The 18,896-nt window shown below is 42.6% G+C and overlaps 1 protein-coding gene across 1 annotated transcript; it reads right to left on the reverse strand.

Annotated features, from left to right (window-relative positions):
• Positions 1–652: 652 nt before the first annotated feature.
• On the reverse strand, positions 653–18,896 carry cog6 (component of oligomeric golgi complex 6). Its single transcript, XM_068745448.1, has 19 exons — positions 18,765–18,896; positions 17,645–17,788; positions 17,241–17,312; positions 16,996–17,054; positions 11,893–12,004; positions 11,174–11,256; positions 10,883–10,953; positions 9,724–9,817; positions 8,807–8,935; positions 7,806–7,897; positions 6,461–6,525; positions 6,263–6,354; positions 5,901–6,018; positions 5,037–5,168; positions 4,527–4,694; positions 3,959–4,066; positions 2,625–2,678; positions 2,462–2,541; positions 653–1,079 (listed from the first exon to the last, which is right to left on the reverse strand). The coding sequence occupies exons 1-19, from the start codon at positions 18,894–18,896 to the stop codon at positions 932–934; spliced, it is 1,953 nt and encodes a 650-aa protein (XP_068601549.1). The 3' UTR covers positions 653–931.

Raw genomic sequence — 18,896 nt, forward strand, 5'->3', positions numbered from 1 at the left:
AGAGGGAACTGAGCAGGAAGTATCGTCTGTCTGTGATGTAGAGCTGTGTAATCTCCTGGTCTGGACAGAGTACATCTCGTAATCCCTCCTCGGACAAGTGGAAGATGATGGATGGATGGTTGGAAGGAAGCCGAGATGTGAGTCACCCTATGCACTCTCCATGCATGTTGCCTATGCATATGTATTCAGACAGGCCCATAGTAGTAGCTATCTCCTTTCTACGGTGCATGTAGTTCAAATGGCAAGACAAAGTGAGAAAGATGATTCATGCCAGCCTATTAGAAAAATATGGATCTTAATTTTTGTCCTAATGGCGAATAAATTATCCGCCTCACATGACTTCATGTTTTTTATTTTTTTACATGGCCTTGGTTTAATTTAAATGTAGACTTTATGCAAATTGAAACATGTCTGGACTCGGGATTATATTAGCATTTTTAAATCTCAAACGAGATGGTGAGAGAATTTCCCAATATTTTATTCTAACAACTTAAAAAATCTAAAAAGGTTCACAACAGACAGACTGTGGTAAATATGCTGAGGGTCTTCTTGGCATTGTGGCTGAATATTAAATTACTACTTTAAGGTGTATTAAAATAAGAAAAAAAACTCTTCATTCAGACTTTGTTTTATTTAATGTTTAATAATTTTGACAGAAATCTTGACAACCAAATGAGTAAATGGAATGGCAACAGGCAGAAGCAATGAGACCTACAGTACAGACCTAGTCTTTCCTCCTTGTCCACTGGAGGATATGTCGGAACCCACAATCGCAATTTCCACCCACCCCACACAAAAACCCACACAAACTTTTATTATATACATTTGTAATATTATACTGTAAATGATATAGCTCTTTAAATAACCTGCAGGCTGTCGCTGGGACTAGTCCTGTGTTTTGGAAATCCACCAGGCAGGGCAGGTGTCTCTCTCAGGACAGCAAGGTCTGAACCTGCTTGGGTGATCTTGGTACCAGGTTCTCTGGGTCTTTGTAGGCATTAGCTGGGCTGAACAGCGCTGCATAAACTTCCTCATACGCTCTGCACACCAGTTCGGTGGACTGGCGGAATATCTGCTCCCTGCACAAACAGAAGTCCACAGATTTTCATACTGGCAAAAGCAGAAGCCGTCGAGAATCAGCCTTAACAATTAGAATGCTTTGATTCTAAATCAGGAAAATGGAGCTTTGTTGCAATTAGGCACTGACAAAAAGCTGAAATAAGTCAGCCATGAGGAAGAATTTGTCCCAATTATTATTTCCCCCTCAGTGACCACTGTGTCAAAACAATGACCAGCTGTATGCGGTGCACAATGCCGTCGATACATATCACAGCATTAATGCACAAGCGTCAAGTGTAGCTAGCATCCATATTTAAATAAAATTCACTATCATAAGGTGAAAGAACTGGTTACAATTATTTTTGGACTTTGAGCTTCACTTGCAACATCGCTAACAACATTTAAAAGCCCAAATAATGAATTCAAACAAGAAAATACTTGAATGCATAAGTCTAATGAAGCATAAAAAAAAGAGAGACTGATTTTGTTTAGCACTTAATTCTCCTACTGAGTGTAAATGAATATATTCCTATAAGAAGATCCACATAACGGAGAAAGAGAAAGAGATACATCGATTATTTCTTGTGGTGGAGCCCGAGTGAAGGATCTGTCATTTGGGCTTGCAGAGCTCAAGGACAAGCTGGGAGCGCCTCCGGTGTATCCGACCGAAGGCTCTTGAGGTTTATGCTTTTTAATTGGCCCACAAGAGAATCACCGGGCTGCGTGCAACATCATAATCCACCCCAGTTACAGTGCACGAACCAGAAAGGTGAAATCTAAATGTGCGTTCCCATTATTTGTGCAGTCAGTGAGTGCTTTCAGAGTGCTCATTGACGATTTGGTGTATCTGGGGTGAACAGAGAAACAGACTTGAGCAACAGAGAGAAAGACGACGAGCAGGAATGATTTCAAGGAACGGGTGTAAGTAAGAAATGGACCAGGAGCTAATTAATGGCGTCCTGCCCATCAGGCCTCCCATGTCCATTAATAGAGAACATTAACCTGAGGTACAGAGTGCTCCTCAGAAATGCTGCACTTCCCAGTAAACGTGACTCATAGAAAGTGCTTCAATGTAGCAGCTGCACTGAGCTAAGAGCATGTATTTTCTGATCAATAAGACAAACACAGGCCGTGCTGCAGACCCATTCTGTCATCGTCTCGCTCCGTGGGTTGGCGGCTTTAGCAAATTTAGCATCCGAAGTCACCGTACGTGGAGTCGAGTGTTTTGTTTGGGGTGCAGTAATGATCTTATTGTATGTAGAGCACAAATAGGTCCCCGCTCCTATTTTTAATCCCACTTAATAATGCTCTTTGAAATTTTAAACAATTACATGATGTTAAAACGGCTGATTGCTGCCTGCATGAACGGAGGGAACTATCAACAATAAGGACAGGAACTCACTTGATGGCTGCACTAAGCAGGAAGTTGAGCTGCGGCATCACAAGTGTGTCAGGCGACGACAAGTAGCGATCAAACTGGACCTATTAAAGAATCCCGGAAAGAAAGTGATTGATTGCTCCCAATAAAGCAAATGTTGCTTTATTAATACATGAGTGCAGCTCACCATCGCTGCATTCACAGAGGAGCTGTCCATGCTGGGAAAGAGGGACAGAGGACCCTGAGACAGAAAAGGACGTCTGCTTAGAATTCAGCTGAAGGTTGGATGACACAAACATCACATTCATTCAGGTCTGCAGTAGTGAAAAGGAGAATTCATGTCGTTTGTCTTTGTTGTTTACATTTAGAAACACATTACAATACGAGAGTTAGCTACGCGTGTTAATCGCATTGACGCATAATTACGAGATGGAACATTTTCAGCTGCTAAACGACTTCAGGGACATTTTGTAACATCAAACACTACGACGACTGAATGAATTAAATTACACTGAGTCCACTATAATGAAGATGAATTCGTTTTAAATGGCTGAATGTTGGTTTTAAACACCTCTTTGGATTGTTGCAGAGCTAATAATAGGATTCATATACTGATGATGGTACCAAGAGTATATTCATCTCAGTAAGAGACATATTGATGACATTTTTAGGGTGTAAAATAAAACACTTAACTTTGCAAATAACTGAATAACAGTAAAAGCAGTATATAGCTTGGTCAGAGCTACGGTGCCGCAGCTGGAGAGACTTCATGGAGATCAGGTTAATATACCAGGAGCCTTCAAAATAATCTGATAGTAAATAGAGAAGCATATAGCTTAAATCAGTTTCTAGTTTCTGTCATGTTAAACTGATTCATCCCAGACATTTACAGGAGAGAGAGAGAGAGAGAGAGAGAGTGTGTTAAACTGATACTGAAGTAATCCTGGCACGTATAAAAATAATCTGCTTGATCATTGTCAGCCAATGACATCAGGGAGGCTTTCGACTTAAGAGAGCCTGAAATGGCAACGACTCTCCAAACAGCGGCATAATTAAAGAAAACCAGCCAGGCCACCAGAGGAGCCACGCGTCTGTGGACGAGTGACAGCTCCTGATTGGGCATTGCGTCAAGCAGCAGGGCGAACCGGGGTTTCGGACCTGAATGGTAGCCCATAACTATGGTTCACAGCCGAGCCAGCTGGCAAAGTGTGCCACCGATGTAGGAAGACTTCAGGTCATAATGGCTCTCATTTGCACCACTTCTGGAGAGCATCCTATGATCTGCTTCCCTGTGCTCCTTTCTTATTCAGACAAATCTGATAGAAATGCTATTAAGCCCTGGTCATGTGGTAACCATAGTGATGGCTGTTATAAAGCCCAAAGAGGTGGACGAGTGTAAAAAGAAATAAAAGCCTAAAAGAGGAACATTAGGGAGTTCAATGGGAGAGATGAGAGAAAAGGTCCGCAGTTGTGAGTGCATGACTGAGTTCATGTCAATGTGTAGTTAGTTAAGTGCTCCACCTGTTCCGCGCTGTGCTGCTGGACACAGTTGTAGATGCAACTCAGTCCAGCTCTGGTCAGGACGTAAGACGCCTGCTCATTGATCAGGGTGTCAAGGTGAGCCTCGATCTGGGGGACGTGGGAGAGAGCAGCTTAAAATCCGCTCCAGTCCCGCAGCGTGTTAAATTGAGAACCACCATGCTATCCATAATGAAACTTCCACAGGAGCTCTCTGAGGCGCTCGCTTACGAAAGACGTGCTAAAAATAGAGGAACGTATATGGTGCATTTAAACAGGAACAACAATGCATGACACACAGCCTTCTGTGGGACAGTAAATTACATTTCTATAAAAGATCAGCGCTCGATGGGTTTCCCACGTGACGAACATATTAACTGTCTAATGAACGATACGCCTACGCACAGCTTATGTTAACGGCATCACTGTTTCAATGTCCAACAGAGGTGAGGAGTGCTGTCACTAGATTTACGCCCTCGACTAGCCGTAATTAAATATGAACAGCTAACTGAAAACTATAAATACAGATGTAGCTCTAATTTGCAGAAAACAGTCGAAGGTTTCGGCAGACCTGGAACTCGAGCATCTCGAGCCTCTTGTCGGTGAACTCAAACAGGGCCAGTGTGGTTTTCATGACATACAGGGAGTTGACCATGTAGCTGGCCATGTCAGCAGTGCCGAGGTTACTGGCTGACACGGTGCACAGCTGCAGGAGGGGATCCAAGATGCACGAAAGCACCTGGAAACCACAAAGGAGGACAGGACAGTCGATTAAGGACAAAAGTGCACACTGTTGCTTTGGAGAAATGATTCATCATATGCACAGAAACAAGGAGGATTACGATGGCGAGAGAAACTCAATGTTAATTTCACTTCATTAACCAGCCACAGATCTTAGACAACTTTTTTTTTATGCTGCATTAATGTTCTAACAAACCAAGCTCTATGGGAAATTTTCCTGGGTAAAAAAGAAAGAAAGAAATAATATCTACTACAATATAGCCAAGCGTGAAACCATATTATATATTATTATTTTTAAAAAGGAGATGAGTTTGCCTGCGGTCTGATTATACTAGTTTACCTGAGCAAAGTCAGCCTGTCTGGCATCCAGAGGAACCACCGATGAGTCATGGGAGGCCAGCACCTCCCTGAGGAGGGAGAGAGTCTGAGTAAGGGAGGCAGTCGGTCCCAGATCTGCAGGAGGCAGCTCCACCTGCCAGGGAACGATCAGGGGAAAGCATTAGTAGATGGAGCAAAAGTACAAACTTATCCTGGCAGAGAAATAATGTAAGTGGGATGCAGCCGCCATCGAGACAAGTAGCTCTAATAACATTACTGGAGCATTGAACGTCCCTAATGAGCAGCGCGACAGACCGAATATATACCACCGCTTCCCGCTGCTTCCCTGAGACTCAGCATGTTCAGAGACACAAGAGGTTTTTTTTTAATGAAGAGCATTTTGATTTCATTGAGCTCTGGATGAAAAGAAGAAAGCGAGCCCGCCCACCTTTGACCACCTAACAGAGGGAATTATGAGAAACCCGAGTTCCTGGTATTAGCTGGAATTGACAGCTAAACCCAGAGGGCCTCCATTTTATTAACACCGAGCTACAGGGACAATTGTCGTAACCGTTATTGATCAAGACACAGTCAGCATCTTCTGTGGAAGAGCTCCTGCTTGTGCTGGTGTGTATCTGGGGGGGTCAGTTAACTAAATAACAACAACTTTGGTGTGTGTGTTTTTTCTTTTTTCAGGCAGCTGGTACCTTTTCAACACTTCAGGAATATCCACATTATCTTTGAAATCGCGATGTGACAAAATAAAACATGCCTGGAGAAATAAGATTGTGAACCATCCGCATCTTAAAACCAAGGCTCCATTGATCGTGCACCTGATGCGGTGGTAGCGTTTGCCGAGATGGATCGCGTCCCACTCGTGCTGTACCTTGTCCATGAGTCTGCTTGCATGAAGGCTCAGGCTGTTGAAGAACATCTTTTTGCTGAGGAAGTGCATTTCTTCCATAGTGATGAGTAGAGAAGCTGCACTGGTGCCAATGACAGAGCTGGACAAAAACACAACAGGAGGTTTAGTAAAGTTGGACTGATTTTCTTTTCTAATAATTAACATAAACACAATGTCTAAATATAGCAGACACTCGTAGCACCGAAAGTGATTCTTAAATTCCTAATTCTTAAACTGGATTGTACTCAACTTACAGACATTTGTTTTCCGTCTGCTTTAACTGAATAATTGTCAATGAACATTTGCTGTTATTTGTTACAGCAAATTGTTGTGATGTTAAATACCTCACAGTGTGGTGGTAGAACTTGAGCAGGTTGGACAGCTTATAAAGCAGGACGGCGCCTGGCTCGGCCACAATCACCTGTTCTATCCGAACCTTAGGGAATGGATCCATGACACACGGCATGAGTACAGAACATGACAGAACCCCGTATGTTCTGCACGGTTCCCAAATGGCTTCTCAAATACATTTGGCCACTCACTTTCAGAGGCCTGCAAACGCCTTCAGTGATGTGTCCCACCACCTCCTGCATGTTGTCTTCCACATCTAACCCAAGAGAAAGGCTATTATACGTATGTGCTATAACAAACTGGGTATATCATAAGGTCACAACGTTCCTTCCTCAATCCTCCACTCTTCTGCTAAATTACTCATCATTTACTACATTTTTTTAAATTGTTCAGATTCAGGTAGCAATAACCCCAACTCAAAATGCTGTACAACACTAGAACCATAAAAGAGAAGGCCGAAGAGCAAACACTGGTCACGGCTGACGGCTTGCTTTGCTTTGCATTCTTAGCTGTCGTGAAACCTGAAGAAAATTAATTAGGATAAAATAATAAAGAATTAGTCAATCAGGATGAACTAGAAAAGCACTCAGAGAGTGCAGACCTTCGCCAAGCAGCTCATTCCCTTCCTAGTTGGATTTATACCGTCCACATGGTGATCTGGATCATCAACAAAAGGTTCTAAATTGTTCTTGGTATCTTTATACACCACCCACGAAAAGTAAAAGTTTATTGGAGTTGATGCGTATTTATAACAGATTTGTGAATCCGTAAATGGAGTTTTCAATGTTAAAATTAAATATTTTTTAATCCAATACAGATAAAATTTGATGGTGAGATAGTGGCCCCCACCCTACATGACATGACTGTGTAAAATTCCATAAACATCGTTCGATAATCAACTGAGATCTTGAGGAACACATTTTGAAGCTCCATTGACTGCATTGGTAAAGAAAATTTCAAACTGATCCAGAATCCAGGATCTCCTGGATCATCACCAAATTGTAATCCTCTGTTCCAGGTAACATTTACAGTATCAATATCTGTCCAGAACCTTTTGAGTTATCTTGCTAACAGATGGACAGACAAACACTAGTGATTACATAACCCCCGCCTCGGCAGAGGTAATAAAAAATATAGCAACAGACACCTCTTCGGTACCTTTAGTTTGAAAAAAAGTTTCAGGAAAAAAAATATTCACCCGTGTATGAGATCTTCTCTGGAAAATTACAAGTCCAACGTGTAATAAAAGAAAGAGACCAAAAAAGAAAAGAAAACCCTTTAATAACAAAGAGCGTCACTGCAGCAAAGATTTTGTGTTTAAGTTTTGTATTTAAAAAAAAAAACAGTTTCTGAATTATGCTGAACCTGAACTAAATGACTGACAGGAGTCATTCCTGTATTTTATCTCTTCAATTACTTTACGGACCCAAAAGATAAAAAAACAACAAAACAAACAAATAAAGGCAAACTGGCACCCCCCCCATGACGGGCTCACTTCTCATTGTGTAAATAAATATCATGGAGGACGTATCCTACCTTTCAGAGTAACTTGTTTCAGCAGAGCTTCTAGATGCTCTTGCTCTGAGGCGGTGGCTTGGTGCAGCCAGGCCAGCATGTCTCCAACATACCTGCAGGAGAAACAAACAGTCTGGGTGAACAAAACAAACCAACCCAAAGGTTGATGTTACCGTCCCATGTTGAGTGATTTACTCCACAGAGATAAACATTATACACGTGGCTTTGGTGTTACGTAATGTTGGAAAACTGCAAAAATAAACTTTGATTATCACGTGAAAACCTCTTTGTGTGTGTGTGTGTGTGTGAGTGTGAGTGTGTTTGTGAGTTAGAGTGAAAACATAGGGGGTTGATAAAGAACCCAATGTTCTCAGAATTGCCAATGCTTCCTCTAAAATGGAGGTGATTTTCTGTTCCAAACGTGGCTGGTATTCTGAGAAAAACTCCCATTTGGCTCCTAGGCAGAGGAGGAGGAGGAGGAGGAGGGGGAGGATGAGGAGGGAAGAGGATGTGGTACGACAGGAAGCGCAGATAGACTCTGAAACATCACACAACATCCTCTTGAATTGAGTTTAAAAGGTTAAGAATCTCAGAGGTCGGAACAAAGTCTAATGGATTTAGGAAGGATGCCATTCATAATGACACAATAGAATACTTTTCAATTAAATATATACTCAGGAGAGGGGGGGGTGCATGTATTTGAGGAATTGGAGTCAATTCATATTTTTTATTTAAACTCCTGAGACCCAGCCTGCCAGTTAGCATGTCCTCTGTAATGGACAAATGTCCACTACAGAGGACATGCTAAATGGCTGGACAAATGTCCACTACAGAGGACATGCTAAATGGCTGGATCTCAGGAGGATATAGCTAGAAAACACGTCATGTATTTCTCTGTTTTCTGATAAGCTAATTCAAATCTGACCATGGCACATAAATTCAAAAGCAATCAAAATGCACTCCTACATTTCCCCAGGTAAGGAAATTGCAGGGAACAGCGCCATTCTGGATCAGAGATGTACCTCATGGGGTCGTGTGAATGCATCTCTATAGGGCGGGGAGTTCCTCCCGGTCCTCCGCGGGTGAGAGCGTCGATGAAGCCTCGTACCACCGCACATCTGCGTGCAGTTCCAAACTCATCCAGCGTGTACCTGAGCAAACGCAGGAGAGACGCAGCAACATTGAGCACTCAAGCCTCCTGTGAACGGTTTTCATGCAGACAGAGTATCGGAGGTTGGGTTCACATCAACAATGCAGGCAGCGTTTCCAAAAGGAAAGATTCTGAGGTTGTTGTGATTACTTGGCGGTGACAGCCTTTTGTGGCAGACTAAACATGAGACAGTTCTGAAGTGAGATTCCTGGAACTCTGGGCTCCACGCTCTCAGTCCCAACATCCAAAGACAAGAAATGACCTTGGAGACTTTGTGGGGACTGGAGATAGGTGCTCCTCTGGGAATTCAGACAGATAGAAGGATGAGTTTCCATGAAACTGTGCGAGAATGTTTTAGGGGCAAAGTTAAACTCAGATTAAACTCCAGGAAACCTGTGGAGCCAGGCATTCCTTTGTGCTATTCATTTTCATAGCTATCAGCTCTTAGTGCCTTTGTCCATCTTCTTTATGAATGTGTTTCCTGTCTGAGCCGGCGCTTGTCCCGACACCTAAAAACATCCCCCTCCTAACTGGACTACTTGGTGTTCGTTCAGGAGCAGAATCAGGTGCATGTCCCACAGGATTACTGGTTCCTTATGATTGTGTGTTCATGAAGACTGACTGGGATGTGGGGGACAATAAATTAAGGGACACATCATACTATGTATATTATGGGATGCCTTGAAAAGGGAGTCAGACACTGTAAAATCTCAAACCACCCCCACAGGCTGTAACACCGCCATGTTGGAAAAATGCAGTTTGTTAATGTTCATTGTGTTTGTATGTTACTTGTAAAGGACGGGTCGGTCCTGCAGGGCCTCCATGGCTCGCGTCAACACGGGGCTGATATCACAGGTCTCCTGGGTCAGTCCTCTGCACTCGTCTTTGAGGGAAGAAGGAAGGATGAGAAGTTTATTGAGAAAATGGATTCAACTAACCAACCGTTCATTCATTCATCTTCTGAACCGCTTCGTCTGTTATAACGGGTCGCGGGTCGTGCTGGAGCCGAGCCCAGCAGTCTACGGGCGAGAGGCGGGGCACACCCCGGACAAGCTGACAGTTCATCGCAGGACACACAGACACAGTAGAACCCGGAGAGAACCCACGCAGACACGGGGAGAACATTAGTCATCTCCCTTTCTGGACAAGTTTGGACCAAGAAATCAGTTTTCAAACAAACAAACAACAAACAGGGAAACCGTTTCTCCTAAAATGTCCTCACCAAAATGCTCAACATTTTTCTTGGTATCTTTAGACACCAAACATGAAAAGTAAAAGTGAATCAGATGTGATGTGTATTTTTTACTGATTTTTTCACCTCTAAATGGGTTTTTCTTCATGTAAAATTTTTATATTTTTTTTCCTAACGTCATTCTGGATCAGATCCAGATGGAATTCGTTGGTGAGATAGACGCCCCCACCCTACATGACTGAGTCAAATTCTATAAACATCGGTTAATTATAATAATCAACTGAGATATTGAGGAACAAATGTTGAAGCTCCATTGACTGCAATGCAACTGAAGTGATCCAGAATCCAAGATCTCTTCTGGATCATCTGTTCCTGGTAACATTCCCAACATTTCCTGACAATTTCATTCAGATCCGTGCATACTTTATTGAGTTATCGTGCCGGACAGACAAACAAACGCCGGCGATTACATAACCTCCGCCTCGCCGGAGGTAATTACTTTTGCACTACCGGTAATATTTTGCTATTTTATACTTACACAGTGAGCTTTCTAAACGATTTTCCATTTTGATATGAACGACAAATCACATGGCTACGCTGAAGGTTTGGCTTCTGGCATTCTTTCGGCAAAAAAAGTCCAATCAGCAAAGTTTCCCTCAAAACAGCACAGTTGTCGACCAAGTTATCTTCGGTTAAGTTCGGGGACGTTGCATAATGTGGTGTGATCATTGTCTTAGCACCGTGTGCGGCACTCACTCTGAGCCCAGCGGTAGAGCTGCTCATATGACGTCTCCTGTAACACGGCCATCTGCTCCATGATCTCTAACCTGAAACAAGCATGGAAGCCAATACCACATATTACATACCCATAGCCTTAGTGTCAGATCACCAACAGCAGTACATAACTGAATATTTAGTTTTCCCCTTTATTGCCTGCTCTTACTATTCAGGGTGAAAGCAAATACCATGAAAATAACAAGAAGAACAGAATCACTGCAAAAAGAAAAGAAAGTAGAGCACAGAGTGGCTCTGAGGGGAACAACCTACCCTGCAGTTTGCTGGTGGGTTCGCAGGAGAATTTTCACATCCTCGTGGATGCGCTTCACTCGGCTGAGAGCCTCAAAGAAATGCTGGGAAATTGGATAAACATTAATGGATGAATTAGGATGGGTCCCAGACAGCACTGGCGAATCATCAAGCAGCGCTGATGGAGCAGACGGCGAAGGATTTGCCTTATTGTACGTGCCAATTAATTATTTCTGTGAATATCATAATTATATCCAAGGTAAACATTGCTTTTTTTTTTAGATTCATCAGGGCTGCTTATAGCACGAAGAGCAGATTGCAAAATATAAAAAGTGCTGGGGAGGGTCGTGATTTTAATACATTGGGCGAGGATCTCTCTCTCTCCACCGAATTTCATTCGGATCGTATCCAGAATGGAGTCAGCAAAATATATTACATTTTAACATTGAAAAACCATTTATGGATTCAAAAAACTGTAAATCAACTCTGATTCACTTTTACTTTTCGTAGTTGGTGAATAAAGATACCAAGAACAACTTAGAACCTTTTGATGACGATCCAGATCACCATGTGGACAGTGTAAATCCAATTAGGAGGGGAAGGAGCTGCTCGGCGGAGGTCTGCGCTCTCTGAGTGCTTTTCTAGTTCGTATCTGATATCAAACCCACCCTGCTTTGAATGTGGATTAAAATATTATTCTCATGACTGAATGCATTAGAATACGCTAAAATGGAGAATACCTCAGAAATGGGTGCGTCCCGAGAACCCCGCAGTGTGGCTATTTCTTCGTTAGTCAGCTGGAACTTGGCGAGAAAAGCCTGAGCAACCTGGGCTCTCACCTCCAGGCCGTGACTGAGGGGGAAAATAAATGTTAGCATTTCTCTCCCTGGCATATTAATATTTGTAGAAATACTTATTTTCTCTTTGTGATGTTTTGTCACATGATTTCTCTTGTCATAATTAAGCTTTCTGATTTTTGTGCTTCTGTTCTTCATCATTCAGCACAATATAATCGTACGACCTGCCAGAGTGGAATACAAAGTTGTGTGATTTTATTAATTATTTATTTTTAAAAGTGCATGTTGTCAACAAGCTGTAATGTTTGCTGTCGTACAGGAGATGGCAGTCAGACTCCACACGTTTGCTGTGGGTGAACTGGGTGGGATGGCGGGAAGGGGTGGGGGGGTGTGTGGGGGCTCAGACTAGAGACATCAAGGTCAGCAGGGAGGAGATGACAGACATATGGAGATGAGAGAAACTAAACAAATTCAGAGCCAAATGGTGGCCAGATTTTGTCACTATCAACAGGAGCAGAGCAATGACTCTGTGTCACTTTAAGTGTCTCAACACAATAGTGACTATGGCAACCGCCCCAGTCAAACAGGGAACTCTGTCGAGCCCCCCCCCCCCCCCCCCATCGCTCTATCCAAACCAGCTCCTCTACGTTCTCAGCCCGCTCTGTGAAAGCGAGGCCGGCCCAGTAAATCACCAGCTTGTTCCGGTAGAGAAGAACCCAACGTTGTCTCTCACACAACTATTACTGGAGCTCAGCCAGCGGAGAGTAAATGGCCGTAAATCGGTTCTATGATTCACTACCGGTAGTTCATAGCCCAGCTGGAGTTGGAGGCGTCTTTGCCTTTTTGTTGTGTTTAGTGTGTCGGGATTTTACTGCACTTCATTAAAGACGGGTGTAAATGTGCATTCTGCATACTGACAAAACCAAACCGAGCATAAATGCACATCACGCTCACGGAGAGATTGCAAATTAAAATAAAAGGCTTCCTGACATTTCACCATGATTAAGGTGATATATAAACATGAAAAAAAGCTATGCTAATGAGGACAGGAATTCAACTGACTGGATTATAATTAGATACGTTTCTTCCTTGAGAGCACGCTTGTCTTCACACAACACACGAGCAATACTAATGTAATAACATGGGGCAGAGTGAGGGGCTACACGGTAGTTGTTTCAACAATATGCTTTATTACTAATAAGTCCATTTATGTAAGACGGGATCGTGCTCTGCTGTGGTGTCCAGGTGGAATTTCTAACATCCAACTTTTGCTTTATTCCTTTTACAGGAGTCACAAACGGAGAACGACATACAGTATGTGCAGAACATTACCAGGAACAAAAAGTCCCCACATGCTGCGTTAAAAATCTACTGGACATCCGATGGTCCTAGAAGTCAGAAAGGCTTCATGAGCCTTATCGCTCTTGTCACATGTAACATTCACAACCACACCTTCAAGTCCATTTATGTTCAAAGAGTTTGAGTTGATTTAAATGACTCACTCGTCTAAGAGTCAAACAAGTATTTGTAATGTAATACTTTTATGGACGTGTTGAACTCCATGGGAGACCGGCAGAGAGTCCCTTTTGTCAGATGTCAAACTGCAAGGAAGATAAGAATTGTTCCCACTTTCTCAAGTCCAGGCCTCAAGGAAATAAAACCGGTTACCCTGGGAAGTCAATTACAACGGAATACACACGTCGGTACAAGGTGAGGAGAAGTGGATTATGGGAACTGTTGCAGCAAAGCTGTGGATGGCGAGGGAACAGTGGAGCAGCTGAATAATTTGACGCTGTCAGAACATGATAGATTCTTCTCAGACTGCAATTACTGAATACCAGAGAGCCAGCGAGGTAGTTCACAGAAAAATGAACTGCAGGATGTCTTCTTCTCCAAAAGAATGGCAACAGTCAAACTTCTTTTAGATAACGGTTACGTAACGTTACACGATGGGATGAAAAGAAGTTGCAATGTGTGAAACATTTAGTTTGTTTTTTTTATCTATTTATGTGTGTGCTGAAACTTCCTCCCAAAATTCCTGGGCAATAAAATAAAAACAACAGTGAATCTTCGTAAGGCTTTTCTTTTGATTTATTTATCGGAAATTCACAAAAAAAAGACACTATTCTTTATCACTCATGTCTAGTTTGAGTGGAATAGTCTGATGTTGCAGACTAGTCCAGTCCAGCTCAAATGACATTTAACACGCAAAAGACAATGCAGGCCTGCCACCAAACTTACACCGTCAACTTGTTTTACTCTACATGGATATGGCCATTATCATTTATGAGTTTTATAAATAAGGGTGGGGGGGGGGGGAATAAAAACGACACATTTTATTTCCCACTTTGAAAAACGGTAAATGATTAGTGCTGGTTGATAATCCGATCGGGCCGATCAGAGGTAGCACAGTTCACAGCTCGGGAGAAGTCTCAACTTGTTCGGCTGATGACATGTCCCGCTAAACCGAAGATCACACAGTGGGGGGGGGGGGGCAGGTGGGTAGCGTTACTTGTCATTCTGGAACAACACACAACACCTATTTACTCGTCTTGCTGACAGCATTTTTGAACACCACCGGGCCAAAACAAAAGAGTGGCACGCCTGAAAGCCGGCAGACAAACACAGGTCATCTGCTTCCGTTGGCACGCCTCTTTCACCTTTGCTTTGGCAGCGATCTGCTGCTCCTTTCCATTTCATTAAAGCTGACAAATGACACAGCGCCGATAAGAGAACAAACAGTCCTGGACAGGCCTCGTCTGCTGGCTAAATACATATCAGGCGCATCGGTAGGGCTTCGAACGCAATCGCACAGCCGCAGCTGAACGGCCCCAAAAACCACAAATGCTAGATTAAACTGCGAATGTGTTACGGCTATAATAACTGTCAACAGAATCATCTTTAAAAAAGACAGACTTGACACTGCAGAGGGTTGAGCGACCCTAAAATGGATCTGACCAACAGTGTTGTGGTTCAGTGGGCTGAATGTGGGGTGGCTGGGGGGGGGGGGCAGCTTGACAGCTCGACTGCATACTTTCTCTGGCAGCCCTTCTGAAATAAAACTGCTAAGACAAGGTCAAAGACAAGCATGGAGACACTGTCCCGTCTGGCTGGGGGGGGGGGGGGTCATTGTGTTTCAGCAAATTCAAATGGGATCACTATGTAGAAAAACAGCAGGATCAGAGCATCATTCCTTTAAGATCTCCATCAACCAACCTTCCACATGACCACCCCCCCCCCCCCCCTTGCTAAAAGTAACAGGATTTATGATCACTCTTATTCACTGTTGGCTTGCAGCTCATACGTTCCCTTCTCAGTGTCACCCCTCCATCGAGGAGGTCTTGAATCCGTGCCAGCAGAGCATCAAATTGCAGTAGTACATCACAAATGCCAGAAATATAATCATCGCCTGTGCCCCTGCTTCTGCGTCACCTCACAAGGTCACTGAGCACCAAGGTCACCGCCGCCTGCAGACAGTAATGAATCCCAACCCAGCCCCCAGCAATCAGCAAACAGGAGCGGTCCGGCGGTTCACTTTCAAAAACCCTTCAACAGTCTGTTAGCCAAATTAATAAATACTCTGATGAATGTTTGTGTCAATATTTCAATGAAGACAAAACAAACAACATCAGTAAAAATCCCATCAGTAGTCCGAGAGGAGCAGCCGGGTGAGTCTAGTCGTGACTCTTCATGCTAGTGGGCAGCACGTCGATGCTGGATCTGCATATCTAATGAGCCTTCATTTGTGCTGTCAGCACATTTCTTTGCAAGAACATAAACAGAAGAACATGCTGATGGACTGCTTTCCAGACGTAATAGACTGGCCTCAATAAGAATAGGGAGCGACTCCGTGTAAACAAATATTGTATCTTGAGGTCAAACAACACAGAAGACATAGAATTCTACAGCAATGATTACTGCAATCCTTTTAATGGAAATAATTAACCACAGGAGAGATATTCATCGCCCTCATTACTGCTCTTAAAAATATAAATGCTTCCTACTAACTCCTCCTGCCCCCACAACAAAGAAATCGTGCAGCAATCTACTCAACATTTTAGTCCTTTAATTGGTGCATCATAACTTTATTTGTGCAAATATCTAAAATTACTGTTAGGCAATGTAATTGTTTTGGTTTAGTTGTAATAAAGTATGTGAATCCCTTCAAACTTAACAGAGGCTACTACTTAAAAAGCAGAAAGTGCCATTTTAAACAAGGTCACGTTTTAAGCAAGGTGTGCACTAAAGTTTGAGCCCATTGCAAAGTGCACTATGTTATTCCTGTCATGCGCTTTGATTACCGAGGACAGAGATTGGGTAATTACTCTGTGAAAGGAAGACATGGAGAGCAATATGTCCAGCTTTGAACTGACAAAGATGCCTTTCATCACGTAAGCCAGTGACGTGTGATGAAATTGGCTCGCAGCCTTATGAAATGGCTGACTGAGATTTCTTTGAACTTCATGTTCAAGAAAGTTTCCATCTTATTACTCCCTCACATTCTGAAATGAACATTTGGATTTTCAGGATGACATCAACGCTTGTGTTGTTGCAATGATAGATTAAAGTTGAGTCTCACAATTAAATGTCAAAATCAACTCTTCAACAAGACTGCATTGTTTAATCCAATGGAAAGGTAAGCAGCTAAAGTCAAATGTGTGTGGATACATGAATAAATCCATATATCCACACACACACACACACATATATATGTAAAAAAGGGCAAACTGAATCGACCTCCGACTACAAGTCTCTTCTCCTGCCTTTCTATTACTTGTACTGGTTATTCAGCCTGAGACTCTTTTTATTTTTATTTATACAGGGACAGTGTACAATTTAACATTAACCACTAAGAAGCGATGCATTGTACCAGGTTATAGCAGAGATGGTAATTACCTACGTAAAAATACAGTCAAATTAATTGAAATTTAAAAGTAGCGTTTGAGTCGGAACAGAAAGAAACATTTCAGTCCCAGATGGTCGGAACTTGGCCCCAGACCTCATCAACTCTTGGAAAAAAACGACCCAGACAATCAACAAACTCACTTTTCTGCCTGCAGCTTGTTGGTTTTCACTATGAGGTCTTGAGTTTGCTCCTTAGCAGCCTGATGGAAGAAGAATTCCATGTTCAAATAAATGCCTTAAAAAGATTTGCTTTTATTTGAAACAATAATAATAATATTATCATTATTACGTTTTTAAGTCCTATTATATGTCAACCAACGCATCCAAAATCATCAGCTAATAATTAAGCTTTAACAAATCATTATACTGCACATAAAACCACATACCTTTAATCTATCGGTCATTTCTTCACAACATGTACTCATGGCCTGGACATCTTCGTTAACACTTTCAAGCTCCTATGGAATAATGACAAATACCAATCACAACACGGCTGAAACAGATCCAGAGTAATCTTCCAAAAATACTATGCATATCCTTAACTTTATAACTCCATATTAATCTCTGGAACTTGAACTGCATCCGGTAATTCAAATATTCTGATCTGCATTAAAAACACAAGTGTGTCTACGAGGAGTGACAAGATTTCTACTGATGGAGACAACATAAAAAGGTGCCTGCCCAAACAACAATGTGTCCATGTGAATATAAAATACTTTAATAATAATAATTTCACATGTCACATGGTTACATTTTTATACGTGTTATTTGAAACCCATCTGAACGCTACCTCTTTTACGTCCTTAAATATTCGAGCGAACTCCTCGTTAATCGTCAGGCTCCTTCTCTCGATGTCACCGCGGAGGTTTCTCCTGGTGCGCAGACTGTTCTCGGTGAAGAACACAGAGAGCGCCTTCAATGCCTCCAGCATCTCCTGAATGCACACAAATACATAACGTTATGTGGGCCGGTCGTAACAAACATAAACTTGTACTGCCAGAACTATGTGGAATGAAGACGTTCGCTTACTGTTTTGTTTGCTAGATAACTGTTTTGGGATGGAAAACTGCTTCTAAAGAGTATAATCTAACGTCACGCATTGTACGCGCTGCGGAGAAGGTGATCGGCTGCAAGCTGCCATCGCTCCGGGACCTGTACGTCTCCAGGACTCGGAGGCGTGCAGGTCGGATCACAGATGACCCTTCTCAACCTGGACACGGACTTTTTGACCCTCTCCCCTCAGGCGGGAGGTTCTGGTCCGTCCGGACTATGTGGAATGAAGACGTTCGCTTACTGTTTTGTTTGCTAGATAACTGTTTTGGGATGGAAAACAGAACCTCCCGCCACAAGAACAGCTTCTTCCCCTCGGCTATAAGACTCACAAACAATAATTAATTCTGTCTCTTGAACATTCGTAACTGATAACTTGCACTGTTCTATTTGCACTGCGTGATTACACTAGTTTTAAAGCTGCTAATACACATCTGTGTATCCACTCCTGCTGCTGCTGTTTTGTGATGTGTCTGTACTTGTATGTTTTTTTTTGTATTTTCTCATTACTGTTAGATGTAGCACAACTTCACCGAGAAACATTCCTAGTCTGTGAACCCTCACTGACAATGGCAATAAACACCTTCTGATTCTGATTCACAAAAGCCAAGCGGCCCTAGCCATACTGAATGACGGCAGGAAAAAGTTAACATCGCGAATTAGAAATCAATTTGTGTTTTGATGGTGCCTAAAAACACAACACACACAGTGAGTGACAATTTCGTTCCACTAAACCAACTATTACCAGGAACACGACAATATTGCTTAAAAAATCTAAAATATTCCCAGATTTAAGCAACTACCATGCAGATTTAGCGAACGCTCGCTAGCTAGCAATAAGCTAACGTCTTCCAGTTTACCTTGTCATTATCCAGTCTCGTCTCCAGTATTTTATTGAGCTTTCTTGACAGTGGATTATTGAGTTGTGGCTGCACATTTTGGTTCGGTGCCAAAGAACTATCAGTTGATATTTCGGCTCTACAGTCAGCCAT

Source organism: Brachionichthys hirsutus, chromosome 11, assembly GCF_040956055.1.
Source record: "Brachionichthys hirsutus isolate HB-005 chromosome 11, CSIRO-AGI_Bhir_v1, whole genome shotgun sequence".
NCBI lineage: Eukaryota > Metazoa > Chordata > Actinopteri > Lophiiformes > Brachionichthyidae > Brachionichthys > Brachionichthys hirsutus.